Source organism: Leopardus geoffroyi, chromosome E2 (genome assembly GCF_018350155.1).
Source record: "Leopardus geoffroyi isolate Oge1 chromosome E2, O.geoffroyi_Oge1_pat1.0, whole genome shotgun sequence".
Taxonomy (NCBI): Eukaryota; Metazoa; Chordata; class Mammalia; order Carnivora; family Felidae; genus Leopardus; species Leopardus geoffroyi.
Window position 1 is genome coordinate 20,126,868 of NC_059335.1, and position 25,110 is coordinate 20,151,977.

The following is a 25,110-nucleotide window of genomic DNA, read 5'->3' on the forward strand; positions in this document are numbered from 1 at the left end:
TGCAGCTTAGCCTAAAAACCAGCCTAATGACAGTTGCCTGATCTCCCTGTTAACTATGACACCGAAAGAACGAGGCACCCTTGGAGCTGCTCCCAGATTCTGGAGCGGCCTCCAGCAGGGCCGCTCCGCAGAAGAAAGGGCTCTTTTTCTGCGCCCTGGGTGCGTGAGCACCCCTGTGCCAGGCTCCCCGTTCCCAGCGTTCCTTCTGTTTCAGGTCGGGGAAGTCTATCGGCAGCTGCATGCGGCCATGAGCCAGGCACCGGTGAAGGAGAACATCCCCTACTCCTGGGCCAGCCTGGCCTGTGTGAAGGCCCACCACTACGGAGCCCTGGCCCACTACTTTGTAGCCACGCTTCTCATTGATCACCAGTGTAAGGCTTGTGGGCTTGGAGGCTCTGGGCTTTGGTCTGGGTTGTGCTTCTGGGACATTGTGAGCTGAGCGAGAGCTGCCTGCCTCTCTGGAGATGCTCACAGCCTGGGGGCCCCGTGTGGGATTAGGGGCTGTATGTTCCCGTTGTGGAGGAAGAGGGGTCGTGCGGTTCTGCCTGGGATGGAGCAGACAGCTCCTAGGAGAGGACTTTTCCCCTGGAGGTGAGCCCAGGGTTAACATCAGCGAAACACTCCCGTGGGCACCGCATCCAACGGGATGTCCCCAAGCTCAGTATTCAAGATGACCTTTGGATGGGATATTTTATTTTATTTTATTTTTCAGTGCATATCAGAAATGCATTTTTATTTTTACTTGAAAACAACTTAAATTTTTAGACAAATGATTTTAGTCTATAAATTGGATTTTGTTTTTGTACAGAATATAAAGATTTCCCTCACTGATCTTCCATGTGAAGGGTATTACAAGCCTGAAGGGAGATACTTTCCGCACACAAGTGTGGATCTCACACGTAGGGGACTGGAAACCAATGGGGTAGTGCTTCTAACCATAAATTAGGACAAGTGACACCACATATTAAAAAGGGGTAAGAGAAATATTCTAGTTAATCAGATTCAAGAAGCAAACAGGACACAAAAACTGCGCAGATAAGACGAAGTCAGCAACTTTAGTTAGGATTCTGCAGATTATGCTGGAGTAACAGGTTTGTGGGGTTATAGTGTATACCACATGAAAACAGCAAGAAAGAGCCAGAAAGGCTGGAACAAGGGATTTTCACTAAAGCAAATTAACTTCTTGTCAACTGCCAAAACGAAACAAAACAAAACTGAGCATATGCATGTTAGTATACTTAAGGCATGTTATACCCGTTTCCGTGCAGCGTGCTAAAAGTTAGATAGAACCTCTTCACTGGTGCACACGAATCATGAATAGTCACGGAAAGTTGTTTTGTTTGTGTTTTTTTGCCCCTTCTCCCCAAATTTCAGGCATGTCTTGTTTTAGATGGAGTATAGCCTTTATCTATAATTTCGTCCTGTAAAAACATGTGAAGACAACGTTCATTCTGTGCCAGAGGATGACCAGCGAGCTTGTTTATAAACTGCCCAGCCCTCGCTTCCTTTCTTCAATAAAATTATCATCAAATATTCCATCATCTCCTCTGAAAGGAAGCTGACGCAAAAATGCTTTTCCAGGCAGCAGGGGAACTACAACCTTGCTCTCTCTTTCTAATTCACTTTGCAGCCACTCAAAGTCACTGTATCTTCTAATATTAGATTCCTTCAGCTTGAAAATAGGCAGATTTGTCTTGACCCTGATTTCGTCGGTGGTGAAGCGGCCCTGGCCGACCCCCACCGTCTGCAGGTTGCTCACATCGATCTCGAGAAGTTGCTGGGCGGCCCATAGGCATCATTCGGGTTCTGGGGCTTGGTGATCAGCCGCCCAGTGTCCACCACGGTCTCCGCCATTTCGCTGCTGCAGCTGCCGCCCTGGATGTGATATTTTGAATGAATCAAAACCAGAGCACCTGAGTGGCTCAGTTGGTTAAGTGTCCGACTCTTGATTTTGGCTCAGATCGTGATCTCACGGTTTGTGAGATCGAGCCCCATGTCGGGCTCTGCGCTGACAGCAGGGAGCCTGCTTGGGATCCTCTCCCTCTCTCTCTGCCCCTCCCTTGCTCACAAGGGGGATTCTCTCTCTCTCTCCCGCAAAATAAATAAACATTTAAATGAATCAAAACTAATGCAAAAAACATATAATCCGTGGCGATCCAAATTTTCTTTATTTTTTTTAATGTTTATTTTTGAGAGAGAGAGAGAGAGAGACACAGAGTTTGAGTGGGGGAGGGACAGAGAGAGAGAGGGAGACACAGAATCTGAAGCAGGGCTCCAGGCTCTGAGCCGTCAGCACTGAGCCCGATGTGGGGCTCGAACTCACAGACCGTGAGATCATGACCTGAGCTGAAGTCAGACACTTAACTGACTGAGCCACCCAAGTGCCCCAATGGTGATCCATATTTTAAATAGAGACTACGGATCAATAACAATGCTGTGCTGAGCTACACTGGAAACTGAGGCAAAGAGGAATTTTGATGTTTCTTCATCATGCATTTTTTAGCATTAATTTTGATATTTAAAAAATTGCATTAAACTATCATGTCTTCTGATTGGTGAGTTTTGGATGCCCTCTTACATTTTTAGCCCAAGCAAGGTGTCTTGCTCTCCTCACCCTAGTCTTGGCTCTGATCTGAGGTCAGATGGGACTTCTGTTGTCATTACTTCCAATCAAAGTAGCCCTCCAAAGTAATGAAAAGGACCACCTCTGGAGCCACATTGCCTGGGTTCCTATCACAACCTGCCATTTACTAGCTGTGTGGTCTTAATTAATTTCCTTAATTTTCTGTGCCTCAGTTTTCTCACCTATAAAATGGGGATATGAAGAAAACCTATCTCATAGGGCACTTGTGAAAATCAGGTGCCTGTGTGCAAAGCTAAATAGTCCCTCATATCTAGTGGACGCTCAGGAAATGGTAGCTGCTACTGCCAGTGTTAATATAAAGTCTATTAGACGGGATAAGTCACGTAAACCAATAGAAAGAACGACACTTTGGTAATTGCGATAGAAACACAAATGAGGCAGCAGTTGGACTCCTTGGTGAGGTCACGGAAGGCTTCTCAGAGGTGGTGACGTTTGAGTTGCCCTTTGAACTCTGAGGAAGACTTTTGCGGCTGAGCCAGGAGGAAAAGGACAGCCAGAGCAAGAACACTAGCTGAGCTGTGGAAGGGAGGCTGGAAGTGTTGAGGTGGTGAGGCTAGAGAGGGGACATGTGCCAGGGAGGGTGCAGGCGTGGAGGCCACCAGAGGTCTGAGGTGGGGCTACGTTAGAAGTTTCCGTGAGGTGGGGGAGTTGGAGGAGTTGGGGGCCCAGAGCCAAACCATGAGCCCCAAGAGTGTGCCTGGCCCCGGGTACTCAAAGTAGCCAAGGGTGTGTCCAGGGGCAGAAAGACCTATCGTCCCAAGGGCCTTGTAAAACTGGAGAAGGAAGACTGGAGATGTGGTTGAGAGAGATCTCCCTAAGGGGTCTTCGGCACCGTCTCCAGAGTCTGTGGCCGCGTCTGTGTCAAGAAGGGATTTACCAGGGGTGCCTGGGTGGCGCAGTCGGTTAAGCGTCCGACTTCAGCCAGGTCACGATCTCGCGGTCCGGGAGTTCGAGCCCCGCGTCGGGCTCTGGGCTGATGGCTCAGAGCCTGGAGCCTGTTTCTGATTCTGTGTCTCCCTCTCTCTCTGCCCCTCCCCCGTTCATGCTCTGTCTCTCTCTGTCCCAAAAATAAATAAACGTTGAAAAAAAAAAAAAAAGAACTGTAACAAAACGTAACATTTAAAAAAAAAAAAAACAAAAAAAAAGAAGGGATTTACCCTGTGGCTTTCATTGCAGTGAAGCCTGGCGCAGACGAGGACCATCAGGAGAAGTGCCTGTCCCAGCTCTATGACCACATGCCGGAGGGACTGACGCCCTTGGCCACGCTGAAGAACGGTCACCAGCGCCGACTGCTGGGTACGTGTCGCCTGTCCTGCTCACAGGGCCCCGGACAGGTCCCCGGGGCAGGGCTCAGAGAGCAGGGCATCCTGAGTCGTCATGGCCACTGTGGATCAGTTATCATGAGGCACATTCTGAAGACTCAACAGGCTTCTGGAACCGTGTTCTCGCAGGTTCTATGAGGGCCCAGGCCAGAGCTTTGACCATCTTCCAGAGCCCTAGAGGTCCAGGGCTGGCCCTGGGTCATCCAAATGTAGAGGGACATGTCTGTTAACTTTCTTCTGTCACACCTAAGAACTGGTGATGAATCGTCCTAGTTTGGTCCCTGCCGAGTCTCAGAGTGAAGATCTCTTTTCACGTGTGAAGCTGAATTCCTCTCCTACCCCAGACCTGCCCTCGTCTCATCTCCTCGATGGCAACTCCAGCCTTCTAAGTGCACAGGCCAGAAACCTGGGGCTCACCTTCTGCCTCCAGTTTTCTTTCTCATCCCACATTTGATTGGCAGATCCTGTTGACTCTCCCTAGAAAACACGTCCCAGATCTGACCACTTCTTAGCTACCACCCTGGTCCAAGCCACACGTATGATGTGCTTACTTAACAGACATCGACTCCCTTCAGCCTCACACAACCCTGTGACGTAGGTATGGTCCACTTTACAGTTGAGGAAATAGAGACCCAAAGGGCTCATAACTGGTCCCCCTGCTTTCCCTTTGCTCCTTCATAGTCAGTTCACATGAGGCCTCTGTTTATACCCTAATCGGCTCCCATCTCACCCAGAGTAGGGGCAGAAGCCTTCACCCTGCACTGGTAAGGCTGGACGTGGTCTGACCCCTGCTGTCTCTGGCCTCATAGTTGCTCCCTTTTGCTCTGGCCCTCTGCCTCCAGCCATACCCTCAAGCTCCTTGTTACCCTTGAACACATAATAGGCTTAGTCTTCCCCAGGGCCTTTGCACTTGCTGTTCCTGCTTTCAGGAGTGCTTTCCTGTGATATCCTATGGCTGCTCCCTTGCCTCCAGGGTTCTACTCAGAAGTCACCTTCGGGGCGCCTGGGTGGCTCAGTCGGTTAAGCGACTGACTTCAGCTCAGGTCATGATCTCACGGTTCGTGGGTTCGAGCCCCACGTCGGGCTCTGTGCTGACAGCTCAGAGCCTGGAGCCTGCTTCAGATTCTGTGTCTCCCTCTCTCTCTGCCTCTCCCCCACTCGCACTCTGTTTCTGTCTCTCAAAAATAAATAAACATCAAAAGTAAAACTAAAACAGCTACCTTCAAAAAGGCCTTCCCAGATCACCCATCAGAGAAGAGCAACTCTTTGTTCCCGGTCTTCTTTTGCTGTATCTGCTACCTGCCCTGCTTCATTTTTCTCCATAACCTCATTGCCACACGGTCCCCTGCCTGTTTCTTTGCTCCTTAGTGATCTCTCTTCAACCACTAGCACATAAACTCCATGACGACAGAGGCTAGTTTTTGTCTGCTGCTTTATCTCTACCGCCTAGAACACGTGGTAACTATTTGCTCAATGGATGTTTTATAGACCTGAGTGAGCCGTCCAGGCAGATCCTTCAGAAAAGAGAAGGCCCACCTTTCTGGGCTGGTCCTGGGGCACTTTGGCTCTCCCTGACACATTCACACTGCACTTTGGGACGCTGATGTCACGGGGGGTGCTTTTCTGTCGGCAGGCAAGTCCCACCTGCGCAGAGCCATTGCCCACCACGAAGAGTCTGTGAGGGAGGCCAGCTTGTGCAAGAAACTACGCCACATTGACGTGCTCCAGGAGGTGCTGTCCGCAGCGCACCAGCGCTCCCGGCTCAAGTACGCTCAGCACCAAGAGGACGATGAGCTGCTGAACTTGATGGATGCCCCTGACATTATCTGTGAGTGGCCCGGGAGCCCGTTTCTCCGGGGGCATGGCCTGTGTCTGCTCATCCTGGAAGGCTGGGGCAGACCCTGCTGTGTGCTGGGTACTGCTCTCACCCTGGAGTTATCTGCTGCTCACGCAGCACGGGGCCTTCTCTATGGTCGTTGTAGCCTGTGACTCCTTTCTGCCCCTCAGCGTGCCCCCTTGGTGTCCGGGCGCCCTGCTGCCTGGCTTGTCTTCATCTCCTTCACGACCCCCTTGGCTGACCGTTCTTGCCCAATCCCACCCACCCCTCAGGCATTCTTGAGAGTCTGCTCTCCCTGCTTTGCCTCATCCAGATGCCTTTCCTTAAAGTCGCACAAGCTCCCCGGGGTTCCAGCCGTCCCCTGTGGTCAGGAGACCTCGGAAACTACCTTCGCCTTGGTGTTTTTGCTACACCCCACGCCCCACAGGCCCTCTGCCTTCTGGGAGTGCCCTTTGCTGTGTCTTCTGCCTCCGGCTCCATGGTTTTAAAGCCAAAAGCTTCCGTATTCCCTTTCCTAGGCTTGCTCTTTCCTGGTCTGTACATCCTTTAGCCACGCCAACATTTTCTCTCATTCTTTTTGTAGGACAACAAATCATTCTCATTATGAAATGAGAAGTAAATATAGTGGAATCAGGGGATGTGGGGAAAATTTTTACCTTGACAGTGAAAATGCTTCAAAACCTAGTTTATCGTGTGCGTGGGTGTGTGTGGTAAGAACACTGAAGATCTGTCCTCCCAGAAAATTTCGAGTATACAATATAGTGTTAGCTCTAGTCCCCGCGCTGTGTGTTAGATCTCTCAAACCTCCTCATCTCGTGGGACGGGACGTTTGTACACTCGGACCAACGTTACCTCACTCCCCACCTCGCCCCCACTGTCACCCACCGTTCTCTCTCTGCTTCTGTGAGTTCGAGTGAGATCACACACCGCCAACACTTTCTGAGCATTTCCAAGGGATTCATTACCATCCTGGGCTCAGGAGGATGGAGGTGTTTTGGACAGTCGTTGCTGCCCTTGGGCGGGGGAGGAGAGGGGGTGGTTGTCGGTTCTGCCCTAGGAGGCAGGGGTTGGGAGGCCCCTCTGAGAGGTGACTTGACGGCGAAGGGATGACAGGGTCTTTCGAGGAGCTGGGGGGAGGTGGCCCAATCGAGAGAACCTCCTTTGTCCATACTTCCTTCCACCCCACTTCCTACACCTCTGTTCCTAGTCTGTTAAAGTTCCACCCCAATTTCCGGGGACCAGTTCCTGAGAGACGGAGCCCTGCGCAAGCTGGAGCCCGGGCTTGTCTGTGGTAACGCTGGCTGGTACCTACTGAGCACTTGAGGTCTGCCAGGCACAACAGTGAGCACCCTATATATACGGAATCTCATTCAACTCTTCCTCCAACTCTTTAGGGAGGCACTGGTATTGCCCTCATCTTAAAGATGAGGCAGTAAAGGCTTAGGGAAATCAGAGTCTTTGCCCCGGGTGACCAGGCTGGCAGGTGGAAGCAGGCATGGTGCCCTGTGATTTTCCTTCTTGGACACTGGCTCCCTCCTTGGCCCCCGTGTCCACACGGTGTACTGCGTGGCCAGGAAGTAGAGACGTCACCTCCACGGAGGGAGTGGGGGAGCGCGGCTCCTGGGGAGGCCGCCCAAGGCTGGTGGTGCCACTCTGGGAGTAGATGAGCACCCCGTCCGAGCCCGACACTGAGTCAGGCACTTTGTTTTTTTATTATTTTTTTTTTTTTTAATTTTTTTTTTCAACGTTTATTTATTTTTGGGACAGAGAGAGACAGAGCATGAACGGGGGAGAGGCAGAGAGAGAGGGAGACACAGAATCGGAAACAGGCTCCAGGCTCTGAGCCATCAGCCCAGAGCCTGACGCGGGGCTCGAACTCCCGGACCGCGAGATCGTGACCTGGCTGAAGTCGGACGCTTAACCGACTGCGCCACCCAGGCGCCCCTGAGTCAGGCACTTTGTAAGAAGCCACAGGGCGATCTTGTGAATAGAGGGGTGTGTTCTGTCTCGGCAGGGCCAGGCTTCTTCCCCAGGTTTCCTTTGTATACTGCTTTTCACGTATTCTTGGCCTGCTCTGGGATCCTTTGTCAGGAACTGCCTAGCCTCATGGTAAGAGTTGGCGTGAGCGTCCCATGAATGTGACGGTGGAGATTTAAGCTATCAGTGGATGCAACCGGGCAAACCGACGTCCCCCTGACATCCTCATATCCCACATTAATGATGAAAGGAGGAAGCTCATCTCACCCGGGACTCTGTGCTGGGTCCTTCCTTCTGTAACAGCCACCCCTGAAATGTAGACTACTTCTCGGTCGGGTTTCCCGAGTGCCAAAGGAAGTCCGCTAGAATATAAACACACTCCTCGAAGGCAGGGGATGTGTCTTGATTGTCACTGGTCTGTCCCAGCCCCAGAGTGAGGTATGGCTCACAGTAGGTGCCCGGATGGAAGGTGCAGCTGACACTGGGCCAGGGGGTTGACAGACAGTCAGTCCCTCTTCTGTACCACTTGTCTAGACCAAGAGAAAGGCCAGGTGACTAGGAGAAAGGTTTGCTTCCACTTCCCTTCAGAGAGAAGGCTTAGACCTGAGTTTTCAAGGATAACTTTCAATTATAGAAACATTTACGCTTTCACTTCTAATGTTCTTTTCCAGCTAAGACTGAGCAAGAGGTTGAAATTATATTGCCACAGTTCTCCAAGGTGACAGCAACAGACTTCTTCCAAAAGCTGGTATGTTGAATGCTTATTCCGTGATGACTCAAGGGGACAGCTCATATAGGCTGCAAGTATATAAAAGGCTATTTTTAGGTAACCATACTTTTTTTAATTGGAGACTTTATATAGTTTTTGTTAAGATGACTTTAAAAAAAAATTTTTTTTTAAATGTTTATTTTTGAGAGAGAGAGAGAGACAGAGACAGAGTGCCAGCAGGGGAGGGACAGAGAGAGAGGGAGACACAGAATCCAAAGCAGGCACAGAGCCTGATGCAGGGCTCAAACTCATAAGCCTCAAGATCATGACCTGAGCCTAAGTCAAACAGTTAACCAACCAAACCACCCAGGTGCCCATAAGATGACTTTTTTTTTTCAACGTTTATTTTTTTATTTTTGGGACAGAGAGAGACAGAGCATGAACGGGGGAGGGGCAGAGAGAGAGGGAGACACAGAATTGGAAACAGGCTCCAGGCTCTGAGCCATCAGCCCAGAGCCTGACGCGGGGCTCGAACTCCCGGACCGCGAGATCGTGACCTGGCTGAAGTCGGACGCTTAACTGACTGCGCCACCCAGGCGCCCCATATAAGATGACTTTTTAAAGAACATTTTCTTTAGGGGTGCCTGGGTGGCTCAGTTGGTTAAGCATCCGACTTCGGCTCAGGTCATGATCTCGTGGTCCATGAGTTCAAGCCCTGAGTCAGGCTCTGTGCTGACAGCTCAGAGCCTGGAACCTGTTTCAGATTCTGTGTCTCCCTCTCTCTCTGACCCTCCCCCGTTCATGCTGTGTCTCTCTCTGTCTCAAAAATAAATAAATTTTAAAAAAAATTTTAAAGAACATTTTCTTTAAAATATATTGGATATTTTAGAGAAAATGGCAGTTGGATGTTCCTGTGTGACTGCTGTAGCATGTATTATCCCAGACGCTGTCATTAGTCTCTGAGCAAGGCCAGGTGACATCTGCAAGGACAACAAGGTGACATTTCCTGTAGCTTTCATTTTTTTAAATGAAAGAGAGAGAGAGAGTGTGAGCAAACGGGGAGGGACAGAGAGAGGGAGAGAGAGAATCCCAAGCAGGCTCCGTGCGCTCAGCCCAGAGCCTGACATGGGGCTCGAACTCACAAACCGCGAGATCACGACCTGAGCGGAAATCGAGAGTCGGACGCTTAACCAACTGAGCCAGCCAGGAGCCCCTCAGCTTTCAAGTGCTTGATTCAGCCTTCGGATCCTGCACCTAACGATGCTGTTCCGCAGGGCCCCCTGTCGGTGTTTTCAGCGAACAAGAAATGGACACCTCCTCGCAGCATTCACTTCACTGCAGAAGAAGGGGATTTGGGGTTCACCTTGAGAGGAAACTCCCCGGTTCAAGTCCACTTCTTGGACCCTTACTGCTCTGCTGCGGTAAGTGTGTGCCACCGTAGATGGGGAGCAAAACTTACTGGTATCTTTGCAAGCAGCCAAACAGGTCAAACAGAAAGAAAGCTGCCCAAACAAATATATCTGGGTGTATGAATGAATTTAGGGTTCCTCTCTGTAAAAAGACGGACCGTGTGAAAGGCCTCTGATGGGTCTTACTTGCCCAGAGAGCAACGGATTCATGCATGCTGTCTTGAAGCAGACTTATGCAAATACCTGTTTTGTTAATGCACTTGGGAACCGATCCAGGGGTTGGAATGAACAGAACACTGACCTTCATTTAAATCCTGCTGTGTGTAGCTGGCAGGAGCCAAGGAAGGGGATTATATTGTGTCCATTCGCGACGTGGATTGCAAGTGGCTGACGGTGAGCGAGGTCATGAAACTGTTGAAGGGCAAGGGCAAGGACGTCGTGGAGATGAAGGTCGTGAGCCTCCTGGACTTCACCTCGTCCATGGTGAGTGCTCACACCCCGACAGGAAACAGCAGCGCAGAGTGGGGTTGGTGTGAGTCCAGCCCCAGCTGTGTCAGCAGACCCTCCACCGCATGCCTGCATCGGTGACCTGCCCCAGACACCCTGGGCCAGAGATCGCTGGAAAACTAAAAAATGCTGTACATAAAAGAACCACTTATTTTTCTGATTAAGTTATTTGTTACAAAAGTCATGTGTACTTATGGTAAAAAAAAAAAAATACTCAAATGCTACAGAAGAGCACGAGACGACGTGTGGAAGTCCCTCCCCACACGTCAGAGGCAGTGCTGGCTGTTCCCCGTGAGATCTTGGGAAGTGTTTCATGCCTGTGCAGCCTTCATGCTCCCTCAGCAGGAGGAACCGTGTACATTCTCTTCCACACTTGGTCACATTTAATTATGGGCCTTTGACTCTTCCCTCTATGACAGGGTTCGTTCTTCAGGTGTTGGCAGGGCATCCTGTGTGTAGGCCCTTCCTAGGTGTTGGAGCTCCAGCTAAACCAGGCTGATGAGGTCCCCGCCCCCAGAATGCTGGCCCTAAATAAGCAAATAAGTGGTTGTGATTTGACAAGTGTGGTACAGAAAATAAACTGTGTATCGCGACAGAACGATTGGAGGCGGGGAGAGGCTCCTCTAGGCAGGGCTTGCACAGAGACGTGAGTGACAGGGATGAGCCAGCCATGTGAGGAGGCGCGAGAGGAGCATTCTGGGCAGGGGGATCGACAGGTGCAGAGTCCCTGTAGCAGGAAGAGGCTTCTGCTAGAGGAACAGAAAGAAGGCCTCTCAGCTGGAACGTGGTAACAAGGGAGGGAGTGGCAGGAAATGAGATGGGAGGGAGGCAGGGCCCCACTGGCAGTGGTGGGAGTTTGGAAGCCAGTGAGCCTCTCAAGAAAGGGAGTGATGTGTATTTGAGAAGGACATCTGGTTGCCTGGAGGGTGGCCGCAGCAGAAGCTGGCTGTAGCACGTGTGCGGGCCAGCGACGTGAGCACCTTACACTAGGGTGGGTGACGACAGAGGTGGAGGGAGGTGCGTGCCCCTGAGATGTATCTTTGCAGGTAGAGCTGACAGGGATTTGTAGATGATCTGTGTAGAAAGCGTCGTGGAAAGGAAAATGACCGCTCAGTTTGGGGCTTGAACAAAGGCACCCATTTTTTCGTAGTGATGGGGAACGGGGGCCAGGGGCGAGGGAGGTAGAGAAGAGAGAAAACAAAGAGATGTACCTTGAATGTTTCACATGTCAAATGTAGATGCGAAGTAGGCGGCTGGATGTTCAAATCTTCAGTGCAAGGGAGAAAAGTCAGACCTAGAAATATCTGAGAATCACCAACATAGAGATGATATTTAAAGCCGTTCAGAGACTAAATGGAATTGCCCACGAGGGTCTGAGGGTCAAGGACTAATCCACGAGACACCGCAGGCATCTGGAGGTCAGTTAGAAGAGAAGCGGGAGCAAAGGAAGTTGCGAGGGAGCATTCGGAGAGATAGGATAAAGAAGTTTCTGGAATCAAGGAGAGAACGGTTGGTTGTGTAGGATACAGTTAAGAGGTGGAGAGGGAGGGAGGCGGAGCCGTGTCTATTATTATTTGGCAGCCGGACAAAAGGACACTTTTCATGGAGAGATGGCAACAGAACTCTGATTATCGAGGGCTGGAGAGTGAATGGATCCTGTGATTCCTTTGATAAGAAACGTCCAGAACAGGCTAATCCACAGAAACACAATGTAGACTAGCGGTTGCCAGGGGTTGGGTGTCAGGGAATGGGGAATAACTACTGATGGGTACAGGGTTGCTTTCTGGAGGGCAAGGACACGTTCTGAAATCCCACGGTGGTTCTACAACCTTGAATATGCTCAAAACCACAGAATGGTGTTAAAGTGGTGAATTTTATGGTACGTGAATTATGTCTCCATTTAAAAATGATGGGGCGCCTGGGTGGCTCAGTCGGTTAAGCGTCCGACTTCGGCTCAGGTCACGATCTCGCGATACGTGAGTTCGAGCCCCGCGTGGGGCTCTGTGCTGACTGCTCAGAGCCTGGAGCGTGTTTCGGATTCTGTGTCTCCCTCTCTCTCTCTGACCCTCCCCCGTTCATGCTCTGTCTCTCTCTGTCTCAAAAATAAATAAACGTTAAAAAAAAAATTAAAAAAAAATAAAATAAAAATGAAAGAAGATGAAGTCGAGGGACTCAGTGAGCATCTTGGAGAAGGGATCATGAGAAATGGAGTTTTTAGGGGCAGATCCATAGAATTGCAGGACAAGGGATCAGGGTCCCAACAAACTTCTTTTGTTTTGTCCAAAAGAAGGATAAATAGAAGAGCTGGGCTCAGGACCAGAGATGTCATGATGGTGGTGGGGAGTTGCACAGCCCAAGACGTAACAGTACAAGGAGAAGGGCTTATCTTTCCATCCTATAACTTTGAACCAGGCCCATGAAAGTGCTGAGGTCGGAGTAGAAAAGCAAGGATTCGAGACTCAGACGTGCTGGAATGGACTTCTGGCTTTACTGCCAGTGGAATGACTGACCTTAGGCCTCAGGGAATGGTTCTGAGCTGCAGGAAAATGGGGTAGGGGTGGGGGGCAGTGCCAGCATGGGATGCATTTCCATTCACAATAGGTGTTTAATAACCGTGATAGAGTTATTCTTTTCACCCGCAAGGCCTTAGACAATAGCAACTGAGCCCTGTTTTTATTTGCTTTTGCTTCAAACACAACCAGATAATGAGAACAATAAAGCCCATGCCCTGGTTGGACTGGTGACCTGCTTCCCCACTCTCTGAATTGTGGGGACCCCCAGCACTCCTCCGTGGAGCGTTATTTGGAATACTACTGATGTAGCAGACCCCAGCCCTGGAATCAGGCTCTGTCTGCTACTAACCAGCTGTGTGGCCTTCGGCAGGTTACTACCCTCCTTAGGACTGTTTCCTCATTGGTATAAAGTGGGACGGGTGCAGTGGTTTCAGACTGGGCTCCGTTAATGCTGTGAGTCAGGGGGGTTCCCCAGGAATATTTGGGATGGGCAGTGGGGAGCATGCTGCTGGAGGCCAAGACAAAAAGGGAATGGCAGAAAGGGGGCAGACATTGGGGTGCAATCTGGGAGGGGGACATAGGAAAAAGGGAAGCTTTTCAAAGGCGGTGGTGGTGTAGGTGTATATAGATAACACAGCAAGCCTGTGTGCCAGGAGGCAGGAGTGCAGGAAGGAAGGCACACCCAGAGGGCAGGGGAGATCCAGGCGCACAGAACTGGTCTTCAGGGGCAGATGCTATTAAGGTAACGCAGTATCAGGAGGACGTGTGTGGGGCGTCAGGAGACCTCCAGAAGGAATGAAATTGCTAGGATAATGTAGGAGTGCCAGGGATTGAGGTGCCCAGTAGGGGTTTGGGGACAGGGTTAGAACGCCAAGGGAAGCCAGCTGGCTTGGTGCCTGTTCCCCAGTAACGTGCAGCCATTTGAGTGCAGGCCTGGGGGGAGGCAGAGGGTAGAGTTTCACTAGACTTGGCATTTGTTGGTTGAACTATGGCAGAGGATAGAGGGAAATCTGTAAGGCCGTGGTTGTAAAGATGGAAAATGGACTCTAAGCAGGTTAAAGTTGAAAAATGTTTGCAGGCATCACATCTACATCCAGGATGGTTTGTTATTGGTTTTCATTAAAAACAGTGTATAGTGTGTATGTCTTGTAGACTATGGAGGGATTAAATGGCAGTTTTATAGATAAGAGGCATCTTCACCCAAAGGAGCCAGACTCCAGAGTGAATACCCTTCTTTATCGTCCCATCTCTCAAATCCCGATTTCTATTATGAACAGCGTACCCCACCACTTGAGATACGTTGTATGTATATTTAAAGGCCTGATCCCAGTGCCTGGAACACAGTAGATGTTCAGTAAACACTTGAACTTAGCAACCTCAATGTCAGGCAGACCTTCGAAGCGGGTGATAACCCGCACGGAAGGTTACAGAAAGCAAGGATCTTCAGATGTCTTAAGTGAGCCCTGCGCAATCTTTTAAAAGTTAATAGTAGTGCTTCTGGGTACAGAGTTTCAACTGGGGAAGATGAAAGGGTTCTGGAGACGGTTGGTGGGGATGGCTGAACAACCGTGTGAATGTGCTCCGTGCCACCAAACTGTACCCTTTAATGTGGTTAAAATGGTCAGTTTTCTGTTATGTATATTTATTTCATCAGTTTAAAAGATAGGGGGAAAAGCTAATTAGCATCTTCACCATGGATTCTAGATGGTCAAGAGAACGGAGTTGATTTACACTGACTAGCATGGACTGACGTCCAGTGTTCATTAGGTGAAGAAAGCAAGAGGCAGACCGGTGGGTCATGTATTCCTTTTAAGGAAGGACAATGGTCACTAGTATGTGCACACAATACCTGTATATGAACATTATCTCTAAAAGAATAACAGAAATAGTGGTTACTTCAGGGGAAAGGCCTGGAAGCCAAGGTAGGAGGGATACCTTCTGTTCGGTATATACATTTTCATATTGTTGGCCATGAGCATGTATTACTTTTACAAGTAGAGTAAGAACCTTAAAAAGTGAGTAGTGGTCCCTTGCCTAAATTACTACTAGTGAGTCTATTCCTTAAAAATTGTCCTTGTTTTGGGGTACCTGGGTGGCTCAGTCGGTTGAGCGTCCGACTTCAGCTCAGGTCATGATCGCACAGTTTGTGTATTCAAGCCCCGCGTCAGGCTCGGTGCTGACAGCTCAGAACCTGGAGCCTGCTTCGGATTCTGTGCCTCCTCTCTCTTTGCCCCTGCCCCACTCATGCTCTGTCTCTCTCCATCTCTCAAAAATGAATAAATGTTAAAAAACTAAAAAGAGAAAAAAAATTGTTCTTGTTTTTAAGAACCTAATCCTATGTAAGTGTTAGTCACCTGGGTTTCAGAATTACATCAGCTTAATTGTTGAGAAGATGCCATAAGAGCAGAATTTTGCCATCAATTGTTTAGCAGCTATCTGGAGGATTTCTAACACCATTTTTCTTCTTTCCTATGCGCAGCATAATAAGTGTGCGACATACTCTGTGGGCATGCAGAAAACCTACTCTATGATCTGCTTAGCCATAGACGATGATGACAAAACTGATAAAACCAAGAAAATCTCGAAGAAGCTTTCTTTTTTGAGTTGGGGCACCAACAAGAACAGACAGAAGTCAGCCAGCACCTTGTGCCTCCCGTCGGTTGGGGTTGCGAGGCCTCAGGTCAAGAAGAAGCTCCCCTCGCCCTTCAGCCTTCTCAACTCGGATAGTTCTCTGTACTAACGTGAGCAAACAGAAACGTTCAGGCTCCAAACGCCAACGTCTCTGGTGCTGACCACGCCTTCCTATTTGTGCCACAATAGAAAGTGTCTCAATATTCGCAAATCTCCTTTTCTCACTGGGTAAACTTACAACTGTTAGGTCTTCGTGAATGCAAGTCACAAGAAACCTAGAAATTTCGGGGGGGGGGTGGTGTCACCGTATTGCTGCAAGTTATTTATTATATAAAGTATTGTAAATAGAACAGCGCTGAAAATACGGCTATTTTTAATGGCTACAGTTACAGCTTGTTGTTACTATCTGAATTAAAGGGGGTTACCTCTATTGCTGTCCTACTTGTCATCGTGTCCAGGCTTAGGTAATAGATCATTCCTTAACTCAGAATTCAGATGACCCCCCCAATTAAGGCAGGTCAAGGGATTATAATGATTGACTAAGGTAATATAACTCAGAAGTGTTCCAAACAACTGCTTCCTAAGGGGAATTTGTGAATCTGAAACGACAAGATTTTATGATTATTTCTACGTAATATGAATGCTATTTCCAGATAAAGTCTAGTGCCAAATTTGTCACAACTTACTAGACAAAAACAAACCACACAATCTGGGAGCATTGTTGCTTCTAGTTTGATGTCATTAACCAGCTGCTAACACGGTAGCAGTGTTAGACGGGGATGCTATCTACAAGGTAGACGATATACTGTTTGATACTCAAAACATTTTTCTGTTTGTTTAAAGTAGGAAGTACATAACTGTATATTTTAAGAGTCTAAGATGGGTTGGAAACATTTTATCAGGTAAAGGTGTAAATGATTCTAGTTTAAATCTCTGTTTGACTTGTTTTTACCCGTCTATCTCTCTTGCTCACAAGTTGGATGACACCGTGATTCTAGTAAGATTCATGGTTGACATAGTTAAATTCTATAGCTAAAAAAAAAAAAAAAAAAAAAAGCATTGAAATCTATTTTTGAGAATTAATAAGAACTTAAATATTTTCTAGTGTGCAATATCAAAAGGGAAGGAACCACATTTGGGAAAGTGTATCTGTCCACTGCTGTTAGGGCCATTTTTGTATAAATATTTAAATAAACATATTCATTTGCCTGAATTAATGTTTTTTAAATTTTTTCCCACGTATATTTCACTCCTCTTTCAAACGGTTTCTACCCTAATGCACAAAACTTTCCTGTTGTTTGTCTTTTTTTTTTTTAAATAATGACTGACACCACAAAACAGGATTTAGGGAGCTTTCAGGTTATCTCAGCATCTTTGAAAACATATGTGCATCTTTAATTGCATTTATTTTTTGAGTGGCTGACTGTACCTTTTGATCCCCACCACTAGCTCTCCTCTCTGGATGCATCTGCCCCTGCCATTTTCCTTTATATCTTCCCACTGTTGGGCTATACATTTGCAAACACATTCTTTACCTCTCTCATACACACTGGCTTTTTATCTTTAAAAGGGACTTCCAAACTCCAGGCTGTGTTCAGAAGGCATGCTCCGTGGCTTTAATAAACAAACTGTAGCTACCAGGAAGGGGGAAAGAGGGTGGGAGGGAGGGGAAAGGAAGGAAAAAAAAAGGCAGTACAACTGTTTATTTACACTGGCAGCACCCTCAAAACATAGTGATATTAAGACTAGACTGGAAGAACACTGGGCCTGTCACCAGGAACAAGAGGCTTATGGTACACAGCATAGTGCTTCATTGTAGGTTTGTTTCCTTTAGAAGGTCACTTCTACCTTCTGAAACTTGATTAGACTTTTCCATGCTAGACAAGATCAAGGTCATATGTTAAAATCTGCCCAGGTTGGCTTTTTGCTGAATTTGAGAGTCCCAATTTAAACTCTTTTAGGAAGATCCCCATGGGCTCTCTCACTCTCTCTCTCTTTTTTAAAGACTTTATTTTTAAGTTCTCTCTACATCCAACGTGGGACTCGAACTCACAACCCTGAAATCAGGATTGGCATGCTCTACCCGTAAGCCAGCCAGGTGCCCCCCAATGGGCCCTCTTTCACTAGCAGGATGAGAGCCGTGCTACCTAGAGCCCACTAACTCCACTATCTTAAACGCCTGAACCCAGAGAACAGGGCAGGGCAACTGGCAGCTTCCATTCAGGCCTCACCTCATCTTTCATTAGTTGCAGTGAAAGGAGATTTCTTTGTTCTCAATTTTTAAATATGCAAAGAAAACAAGATGCTGTAGCTCCTGGCTGCCGGGAAGAGCCGTCACCTGGGCTGTGTGAAGAAGGCATGAATGTGCTGTGCCACTGCCTGTCCAACCACTGGCTCTAGTTCTCTGATGGAAGCATTACTGAGTTGCTGGATACTTGGGAACTTCTGAAGCAGAAGAGGGGCTTTAACTTTTCCAACTCCTGGGATCTGCTGCACAGTTCGAAGGAGGGATAGCTCAGGCATCAGAGTCCGTTTCTTACTGAGGAAAGGGTTCTTACTGGGCTCTTTAGTTTGTTCTTGAACCTAATCAGAAAGTAAAGGAAAAGCATGTGAGCACCCTCTAGAGGACTGGCAGTTCTCTTAAAGGTTGACAGAAATTTAGTTTTACTTTTTTTCCATTTGGTTCAGTTTGACTTACCACTACAAATGTTTTCATATACCACAAATCTAATTTTTCAGACATAAAAAATTATTATTTTTGCAAATTTTTTTTTTGAGAGAGAAAGAACACAAGCAGGGGAGGGGACAACAAGAGAAGGAGAGAGAGAACCCCAAGCAGGGTCTACACTGCCAGCACAAAGCTTGACACGGGGCTTGAACTCATGAACCATGAGATCATGACCTGAGCTGAAATTGAGTCTGATACTTAACCGACTGAGCGACCCAGGCGCCCCAGAAAAATTACTGAAAAATAAACCATATTGAGTACACAAAGGAGTAAGAGATAAAAATTTATTAAAATTTAAACTTTCAGGGGGAGGAGCCAAGATGGCAGAACAGCATGGGGAGTTTTTTGTATGTCTCGCGTCCATGAAATACAGCCAGACCAACACTAAACCATCCTGCACACCTAGAAAACTGGTCTGAGGATTAACAGAACAATCTGCACAACCTGAACCACAGAATTCAGCAGTACTCACTCTAAACATCAATGGACTCAATGCTCCAATCAAAAGACACAGGGTAACAGAATGCATAAGAAAACAAGATCCATCTCTGCTGTTTACAAGAGACCCACTTTAGACCTAAAGACACCTTCAGATTAAAAGTAAGGGGATGGAGAACTATCTATCATGCTAATGGTCAACAAAAGAAAGCCAGAGTAGCCATACTTCTATCAAGACAATCTAGACTTTCAAATAAAGACTGTATCAAGTGATGAAGAAGGGCATTATATCATAATTAAGGGGTCTATCCACCAAGAAAACCTAACAATTGTAAACACTTATGCACCAAATGTGGAAGCACCCAAATATATAAATCAATTAATCACAAACATAACGAAACTCATCGATAGTAATATCATAATGGTAGGAGACTTCAACACCCGACTCACAGCAATGGATAGATCATCTAATCAAAAAAATCAACAAGGAACCAATGGCTTTGAGTGACACACTGGACCAGATGGACTTAACAGATATATTCAGAACATTTCATCCTAAAGCAGCAGAATATATATTCTTCTCCAGTGCACATGGAACGTTCTCCAGAATAGACCACATATACTGGGACACAAATCAGCCCTCAGCAAGTACAAAAAGATCGAGATTATACCGTGTATATTTTCAGACCACAACGCTATGAAACTTGAAATCAACCACAAGAAAAAATTTGGAAAGGTAACAAATACTGGAGACTAAAGAACATCCTACTAAAGAATGAATGGGCCAACCAAGAAGTTAAAGAGGAAATTAAAAAGTTCATGGAAGCCAGTGAAAATGATAACACCACAACCCAAAACCTCTGGGACGCAGGAAAGGCGGTCATATGAGAAATAGCAATCCAGGCCTTTCTAAAGAAGGAAGAAAGATCTCAGATATACAACCTAACCTTATGCCTTAAAGAACTGGAAAAGGAACAGCAAATAAAACCCAAAACCAGCAGAAAACAGGAAATAATAAAGGTTAGAGCAGAAATTAATGCTATCAAAACCAAAAAAACAGTAAAACAGATCAATGAAACCAGAAGCTGGTTCTCTGAAAGAATTAACAAAATTGATAAACCACTAGCCAGTTTGATCAAAAAGAAAAAGGAAAGGACCCAAATAAAATCAAGAATGAAAGAGGAGAGATCACAACCAACACAGCAGAAATAAAAACAATAATAAGAGAATATTATGAGCAATTATATGCCAATAAAATGGGCAATCTGGAAGAAATGGACAAATTCCTAGAGACATATACACTACCAAAACTGAAACAGGAAGAAATAGAAAATTTGAACAGACCCATAACCAGGAAAGAAATTGAATTAGTAATCAAAAATCTCCCAAAAAACAAGAGTCTAGGGCCAGATGGCTTCCCAGGGGAATTCTACCAAACATTTAAGAAAGAGTTAACACTTATTCTCTTGAAGCTGTTCCAAAAAATAGAAATGGAAGGAAAACTTCCAAACTCTTTCTATGAGGCCAGCATTACCTTGATTTCAAAACCAGACTGGGACCCCACTAAAAAGGAGAACTACAGACCAATTTCCCTGATGAACATGGATGCAAAAATCCTCAACAAGATATTAGCCAACTGGATTCAACAATACATTAAAAAAATTATTCACCACGACCAACTGGGATTTATACCTGGGATGCAGGGCTGGTTCAGTATCTGCAAAACGATTCACATGATTCATCACATCAGTAAAAGAAAGGACAAAAACCATATGATCCTCTCAATAGATGCAGAGAAAGCATTTGACAAAATACAGCTTCCTTTGTTGATAAAAACCCTCAAGAAAGCAGGGATAGAAAGATCATACCTTGAGTTCGTATATGAATGACCCAATGCTAATATCATCCTCAATGGGGAAAAACTGAGAACTTTCCCCCTGAGGTCAGGAACAAGACAGGGATGTCCACTCTAGCCACTGTTATTCAACATAGTATTGGAAGTGTTAGCCTCTGCAGACAACACAAAGAAATAAAAGGCATCCAAATCAGCCAGGACAAGGTCAAACTTTCACTCTTTGCAGATGACATGATACTCTATATGGAAAACCCAAAATTTTCCACCAAAAAACTGCTAGAACTGATTCATGAATTCAGCAAAGTTGCAGGATATATAAAATCAATGCACAGAAATCAATTGCATTCCTATTCACCAACAATGAAGCAACAGAAAGAGAGATCAAGGAATCGATCCCATTTACCATTGCACCAAAAGCATAAAATACCTAGGAATAAATGTAACCAAAGAGGTGAAAAATCTATACACTGAAAACTATAGAAAGCTTATGAAAGAAACTGAACAAGACACAAAAAAATGGAAAAAGATTCCATGCTCCTGGATAGGAAGAATAAATATTGTTAAAATGTCAATACTACCCAAAGCAATCTACATATTCGATGCAATCCCTATCAAAATAACACCAGCATTCTTCACAGAGCTAGAACAAATAATCCTAAAATTTGTATGGAACCAGAAAAGGCCCCGAATAGCCAAAGCAATCTTGAAAAAGAAAACCAAAGTAGGAGGCATCACAATCCTGGACTTCAAGCTATACTACAAAGCTGTAATCATCAAGACAGTATGGTACTGGCACAAGAACAGACATTTGGATCAATGGAACAGAATAGTGAACCCTGATATGGACCCACAAACATATGGCCACCTAATCTTTGACAAAGCAGAATATCCAATGGAATATCCAATGGAATAAAGCTGTCTTTATTCCATTTTGTCTCTTCAGCAAGTGGTGCTGGGAAAACTGGACAGCGACATGCAGAAGAATGAACCTGGACCACTTTCTTACACCATACACAAAAATAAACTCAAAATGGATGAAAGACCTCAATGTAAGACAGGAAGCCATCAAAATCCTTGAGGAGAAAGCAGGCAAAAACCTCTTTGATCTTGGCCGCAGCAACTTCTTACTCAACACGTCTCCAGAGGCAAGGGAAACAAAAGCAAAAATGAACTACTGGGACCTCATCAAAATAAAAAGTTTCCACACAGCAAAGGAAACAATCAGCAAAACTAAAAGGCAACCGAAAGAATGGGAGAAGATACTTGCAAATGACATATCAGATAAAGGGTTAGTATCCAAAATCTATAAAGAACTTATCAAACTCAACACCCAAAAAACAAATAACCCAGTGAAGAAATGGGCAAAAGACATGAATAGACACTTCTCCAAAGAAGACATCCAGATGGCCAACCGACACATGAAAAAATGTTCCACATCACACATTATCAGGGAAAAACAAATCAGAACCACAATGAGATACCACCTCACAGCAGTCAGAATGGCTAACATTAACAACTGGGCAACAAGAGATGTTGTTGGTGCAGCCACTCTGGAAAACAGTATGGAGGTTCCTCAAAAAACTAAAAATAGAACTACCCTATGACCCAGCAATTGCACTACTAGGCATTTATCCACAGGATACAGGTGTGCTGTTTCGAAGGGACACGTGCACCCCCATGTTTATAGCAGCACTATCAACAATAGCCAAAGTGTGGAAAGAGCCCAAATGTCCATCAATGGATGAACACACACACTGGAGTATTACTTGGCAATCAAAAAGAATGAAATCTTGCCATTTGCAACTACGTGGATGGAACTGGAGGGTATTATGCTAAGTGAAATTAGTCAGAGAAAGACAAATATGTGACTTCACTCATATGAGGACTTCACTCATATGAGGACTTTAAGAGACCAAACAGATGAACATAAGGGAAGGGAAACAAAAGTAATATAAAAACAGGGAGGGGGACAAAACAGAAGAGACTGAAACATGGAGAACAAACAGAGGGTTCCTGGAGGGGTTGTGGGAGGGGGGATGAACTAAATGGGTAAGGCGCATTAAGGAATCTACTCCTGAAATCATTGTTGCACTATATGCTAATTTGGATGTAAATTTAAAAAAAAAAAAATTAAATTAAAAAAACTTAAACTTTCAGAATGCTTAGGATAAAGCAAAGAAAACATACTCTTGAGGAGCTCAAACATCTTCCTATCGTTCACTAATAAATGATTCAGTTGTATGGGATTAAATTAAACCTAAACTGGACCTGCTTGATACAGGACCGGGAGAAATCTTGTCTGTCAAAGAAGAAACCCAGTCTTCAGTTAGCAATGGATACAGGAAGGCAGACAATAGCATCCCATCAAGGGAAGAACAATGAAGGAGGGCATGTGACACAGATGGAAGAGGGCTCTGTGAACTACACGGGGCTGCCTACATTATTTCAATTCGGTTCTCAACCCTGGCTACACATCAAAAGGGAAATTTAAAATCAATGACACAACAAAAATTGATGCTCAGGACCCGCCCTGACATTCTGATTTTTAATTGGTCTGAAGTAAGGCTCATGTATCACTGTTTTTAAAAACTTTCCCAGGAGGAGTGCCTGGGTGGCTCAGTTGGTTAAATGTCTGACTTTGACTCAGGTCATGATCTCACGTTCATGGGTTGAGCACACCCATCATGCTGTCTGCCAAAAGCTGGGAGCCTGCAGTGTCTCCCTCTCTCTCTGCGTGCACTATCAAAAATAAATAAATGTTAAAAAAAATTTTTTTTTTAAGTTTCCCAGGAAATTCTTGGGCGCCTGGGTGGCTCGGTTACGCGTGGGACTTCGGCTCAGGTCATGATCTCACAGTTTATGAGTTCAAGCCCTGCATAGGGCTCTCTGCAGTCAGCACAGAGTCTGCTTTGGATTCTGTCTCTCAAAAAATAAATAAACATTAAAAGCTTCCCAGGAAATTCTAAAGTACAGCCAAGTCGAAATAGTACAGCCAAACTGAATAATCAGGGAGGACAATGGAGAACCAGGCTTAAAAAAAAAAAAAAAAAAAAAGGATCATGTGCTTCTGGCTGCAGTTGACCAAGGGTGAATAAGGATTCCTTTAGACTGGATTGATGGATGGCAACCATAACAAGTGCAGCACCTAGAGTAAAAGATCCAGGAAGGTCAGGTGATAGTCTGTAAGGCAGCGTTCCTGCAGAGGAGTGGGAATCAGTACTTACTAACTGGATAATAAGGCAGGACGCTTCCATCTGGCTGGTCACTGGAAGCAACACCATCCCAAGGTCCAGCACAGTAAACTTCTGTATGGCCGAGAAGTACTGTTCACTCATCTGCGTTTTCTCAACTATCACGATCCCTTGAAGATTACTGGACTTCAGAGGAAGAAAAAAACAGTAAACCACTGTGTAACAAAACTACCTTGGGAGTTTAAGAAAACTACCAGTCCAAGAGTGCTTGGAATGGCCAATGGTTTTATATAAATTATTCCAAAGGAGGGGGGTGGGGGAGGCAGGTGGAAGTCAATTTTCAATTTCAGCTTCTTCCATTCAGTACTTACATTTCTAACCTGAACAAGCCTCTTTCTGTAGCCATTTCCTGCCACCAAATCAGCTTCGGTGACATAAAGAATGCAAGATCTGCTTGACACGTAAAAATCTACCGGTGTCAGGCCATCCTCAAAAACGATTTTAATTTTCCCTTAGAACATAGACAAGAAAAATGACTTCCGTGAGCGCTGGGCGAAAGGCGACAGTAGGTAGGACGTTTTTAAAAAGTTTAGAAGAGGGCTTTTGCACAGGGCAGCCCACCGACCTTGCATCCCCTGCAGGAGCTTCGATCCGCGCCATTTCGTGTTGGCCACAATATGCCCAAAAGGCACGTGCATGGGACCTGTGCCCTCAGGCGCGTTCCTAGCCATCGGCTGTCTCGATCTGATAAAAAAACAAACAAACAAACAAAAAAACAAAAAAAAAACAGAAGACGGAATTTGAGCTGGCTTTCCTGCACACGGCCCCACGTTCCACTGAAAGCCGGGACCTCTTTGGCAGGAGCCCATCTGCACTGTTCTTTAAAAGACTGGATTATTTCCCAAAATCTAAAACCCAGGAGATTCCTGTCTTGGTAGCCGCCTCCCTCAATCCCGTCACCTGCTGGGTCCTGATACCCCCGCTCCGTCTGGGTGGTGGCTCCTCAGTCCGGTCCTGGGCGGGGGCCGAGCCCAGCTAGACCCCACCTCAACCACAGCCAGAGGATCCGGCACCTTTACTTGCTGCGCCCCACTTCCGGGTTCCCTTCGGTGAGCGGACCAGTTTTTCATCTTGCCCGCCCTCCGCCTCCCACGGCGTCGGATAAGCTATGGCGTCAAAGATCGACATCTGATCCGACCAATAAGAGAACGGACTACGCACTGTTCCCACCCCGGAGAGCATTTGAACGGGGACGACTGGTTGCCAAGAGCGACTGGTGCGGAGTAACCTTGGCTATGATTGGTCGAAGAGAAAGCAAAGCCAATGGAGGATGACGTTGTTGCAAAGTG

The 25,110-nt window shown here is 46.4% G+C and overlaps 2 protein-coding genes and 1 pseudogene across 6 annotated transcripts in view; 1 reads left to right on the plus strand and 2 right to left on the minus strand.

Moving 5' to 3' along the window:
• RHPN2 (rhophilin Rho GTPase binding protein 2) overlaps positions 1 to 16,762 on the plus strand; it is a 60,459-nt gene extending 43,697 nt beyond the window's left edge. The window contains exons 9-15 of the mRNA XM_045442541.1: positions 215 to 371; positions 3,821 to 3,940; positions 5,600 to 5,794; positions 8,452 to 8,528; positions 9,764 to 9,910; positions 10,226 to 10,381; positions 15,398 to 16,762. Coding sequence (XP_045298497.1) covers positions 215 to 371; positions 3,821 to 3,940; positions 5,600 to 5,794; positions 8,452 to 8,528; positions 9,764 to 9,910; positions 10,226 to 10,381; positions 15,398 to 15,658 — 1,113 coding nt within the window. The 3' untranslated portion in view covers positions 15,659 to 16,762. The remainder of the gene's footprint in view (positions 1 to 214; positions 372 to 3,820; positions 3,941 to 5,599; positions 5,795 to 8,451; positions 8,529 to 9,763; positions 9,911 to 10,225; positions 10,382 to 15,397) is intronic.
• Positions 713 to 3,908, minus strand: LOC123579053 (annotated as a pseudogene).
• Positions 16,763 to 17,237: 475 nt separating the features above from the next.
• Positions 17,238 to 24,932, minus strand: FAAP24 (FA core complex associated protein 24). Of its 5 annotated transcripts, none has more exons than XM_045442546.1 (5): positions 24,835 to 24,932; positions 24,387 to 24,505; positions 24,133 to 24,272; positions 23,795 to 23,947; positions 17,238 to 18,132 (listed from the first exon to the last, which is right to left on the minus strand). In XM_045442546.1, the coding sequence occupies exons 2-5, from the start codon at positions 24,490 to 24,492 to the stop codon at positions 17,884 to 17,886; spliced, it is 648 nt and encodes a 215-aa protein (XP_045298502.1). In that variant the 5' UTR covers positions 24,493 to 24,505; positions 24,835 to 24,932; the 3' UTR covers positions 17,238 to 17,883. The 5 variants fall into 5 exon arrangements, with proteins under 5 accessions (XP_045298502.1, XP_045298501.1, XP_045298499.1 ...); XM_045442545.1 differs by having other exon boundaries at positions 24,739 to 24,894; XM_045442543.1 differs by having other exon boundaries at positions 24,722 to 24,892.
• Between the last annotated feature and the right edge of the window lie 178 nt (positions 24,933 to 25,110).

Excerpts from the sequence above, each read along its gene's own strand:
- FAAP24 (XM_045442543.1), bottom strand. The coding sequence starts at position 24,891 with ATGAAAAACTGGTCCGCTCACCGAAGGGAACCCGGAAGTGGGGCGCAG. Across the intron at positions 24,273-24,386 it reads GCTCCTGCAGGGGATGCAAG|GGAAAATTAAAATCGTTTTT; the intron begins GTCGGTGGGCTG and ends CTATGTTCTAAG. Across the intron at positions 18,133-23,794 it reads CCTGCCTTATTATCCAGTTA|GTTCAAGAACAAACTAAAGA; the intron begins GTAAGTACTGAT and ends CTTTCTGATTAG.